Raw genomic sequence first — 2,391 nt, 5'->3', positions numbered from 1 at the left:
AAACAAAACAAAATTCCAAAGCTAAGGATGATCTGTGCACTACAGTGATGTAACAAAGGTGCTGTTGTTCTTTGTTAACCCTTTGAATAAGGTTTTGTCTGTGAGTATTTGAAGTAAAACCGCCTCTCTAAGGTCTTTTGGGAGAACAGCCATAAATGTGGACAACCCTCAGTGCTCTATGGGCTTCTATGCTATGTTGCTGGGTCAGGCTGTTTTCACAAAGGGGCCCTGTGCTTGTCAGGTATAAAAAGGAAGGTTTCCAACAGGTAGACAAGCAGTTCAGCTCCAAGAGCAGTACCAACAGCACCAGCAGCAGCAACAGCATCGCCTCCAGCGACAACACCTAGCAAACATGACTTCCAGCGGCATGAACATGATGAGCAAGATCATCTTCTACGAGGACAGGAACTTCCAGGGCCGCTCTTACGAGTGTATGAGCGACTGCGCCGACATGTCCTCCTACATGAACCGTTGCCACTCCTGCAGGGTGGAGAGGGGCTGCTTCATGGTCTATGACCGCACCAACTACATGGGAAACCAGTACTTCATGAGGAGGGGCGAGTACGCCGACTACATGAGTATGATGGGCATGAGCGACTGCATCAGGTCCTGCCGCATGATCCCCATGTACAGAGGCTCCTACAGGATGAGGATCTACGAGAGAGAGAACTTCCAGGGCCAGATGCACGAGATGATGGAGGACTGTGACAACATCATGGGCCGCTACAGCATGTCCAACTTCATGTCCTGCAACGTGATGGACGGCCACTGGCTGATGTACGAGCAGCCCAACTACAGGGGAAGGATGTGGTACATGAGGCCTGGCGAGTACAGGAGCTTCATGAACATGGGCTGGAGCAACATGAGGTTCATGAGCATGAGGCGCATCATGGATTCCTGCTACTAGAAGATGACTCCTGATGGTGCAGCAATTAGATTCTACACATATTTGAGACAATTAGTGACTAAGCTACTTATCTGCAGCAATATACACTGAGTGTTGACTGCAGCAGATGGATGAAAGATTGAAAAAACCCCAAAAGAAACTAATAAAGTCTGCTTTATAAAAAATAATGTTGAAGTTGATTCCTTTCTTTGTATTTTCTTTCCCCTTCCTTCTTTCTAAAAAGGTACTTTTTCTTCTACTTACTTTCCAATAGCCTGTGACCCACTGATGTAGGCAAATTAAAGGAATTTTCTCATATAGATTATTTATCTAGGGCTGGGTAACAAAAACCGACACCTTAATGGTACCAACCAATATGCCTCAGAATTTCTGTAGGCACTTTAGTCAGCATAGGGCTACCCCCCAAAAAACAGCTTTGAATGTGAATTCTACTGTTGTAACTTTTGTCAGTTCGAAACACAACACAGAGTGAGAATAGCTTAACAGAAAGAGATGGTATTGGAGAAATAGGTAGGCTGTTTCTTTTTTCTCTCCTGTACTTCATTTTCTTTTCTTTCTTTAGTGTGGTTAGGTTTTACTCGAGTCATAATGCAACAGAATCTGCCAATAAGTTGACAAGTCGGTTAAACTAACAATTATGTTTTATTGATGCACAACACTGGTTAATTACGTCATGCTGCCACCCACCACTAGCCGGGGATACAGCCCCAGCAGGTGGCAGCCCCCCTGTCCCTCCCCTGATGCCACCGCTGGTTATAACTCATCTTTGTCCCACTTTAGAAGTTATAGTCATAACATTTGGTTTCTGCAGGATAGCTGTTCTAACTTCACACAACAAATCTGTTTATATGGGAAAGAGGATGTTGGTAGGATTAACTGGTAAATAAAATACCAAGAGTGTGGTAACTTAGGATGACTTATGGTGAGCTTACCTGCTCCCTGAAAGCTGTAACATCATCCTCTGTAACTTCACATCATTGCGGATGTCGTCATCTACGTTTTGTCGTACACAAATTTAATTCCAGCAAGCGGCACAAAAAATTTAAAATTAAAACTGGAAAGGCACCATGTATCAGGTTATCCCACAACAATGAATCTGCAGTGAGAGTGAACTCTCTCTTCGTCTAATAACATAAACAGTCCCCTTATTTTCTTTCTAACCATTAACAGCGTTGTCCAGCACGAAGATATTTTTCGTATATTGCCCATTTCAGTAGTATCCTAACACGTTTATCTACAAGTAATGTAACAAACTGCCCCTTTGTCAGCTGCCTGTTAGAGGATATACTGGGGTATCTAACAGAGTAACTTGTGAAGCCTGGCGCTGTGAGTATGTTTTGTGTGCTTACTTTTAGACTAGTCAACTAGTCTAAAGTAAACTTTTCCATTAATCAATGGCAAAATGAGTCCCTAAGAACATCCCTACTTAATCAAGGGCAGGAAATTATTTACACAACCATATGGAGCTTTTTAGGCTAAAAGTA

The 2,391-nt window shown here is 43.2% G+C and overlaps 1 protein-coding gene across 1 annotated transcript; it reads left to right on the top strand.

Moving 5' to 3' along the window:
- Positions 1-352: 352 nt before the first annotated feature.
- On the top strand, positions 353-907 carry LOC118340701 (gamma-crystallin M2-like). Its single transcript, XM_035678816.1, has one exon. The coding sequence runs from the start codon at positions 353-355 to the stop codon at positions 905-907; it is 555 nt and encodes a 184-aa protein (XP_035534709.1).
- The last annotated feature ends 1,484 nt before the right edge of the window (positions 908-2,391 follow it).

This window comes from Morone saxatilis, unplaced genomic scaffold (assembly GCF_004916995.1).
Source record: "Morone saxatilis isolate NCDOM2014 unplaced genomic scaffold, NCSU_SB_2.0 Contig7, whole genome shotgun sequence".
Classification (NCBI taxonomy): Eukaryota; Metazoa; Chordata; class Actinopteri; family Moronidae; genus Morone; species Morone saxatilis.
The sequence above is the reverse complement of the archived record's forward strand: the minus strand, read 5'-3'. Positions and strand labels throughout refer to the sequence as shown.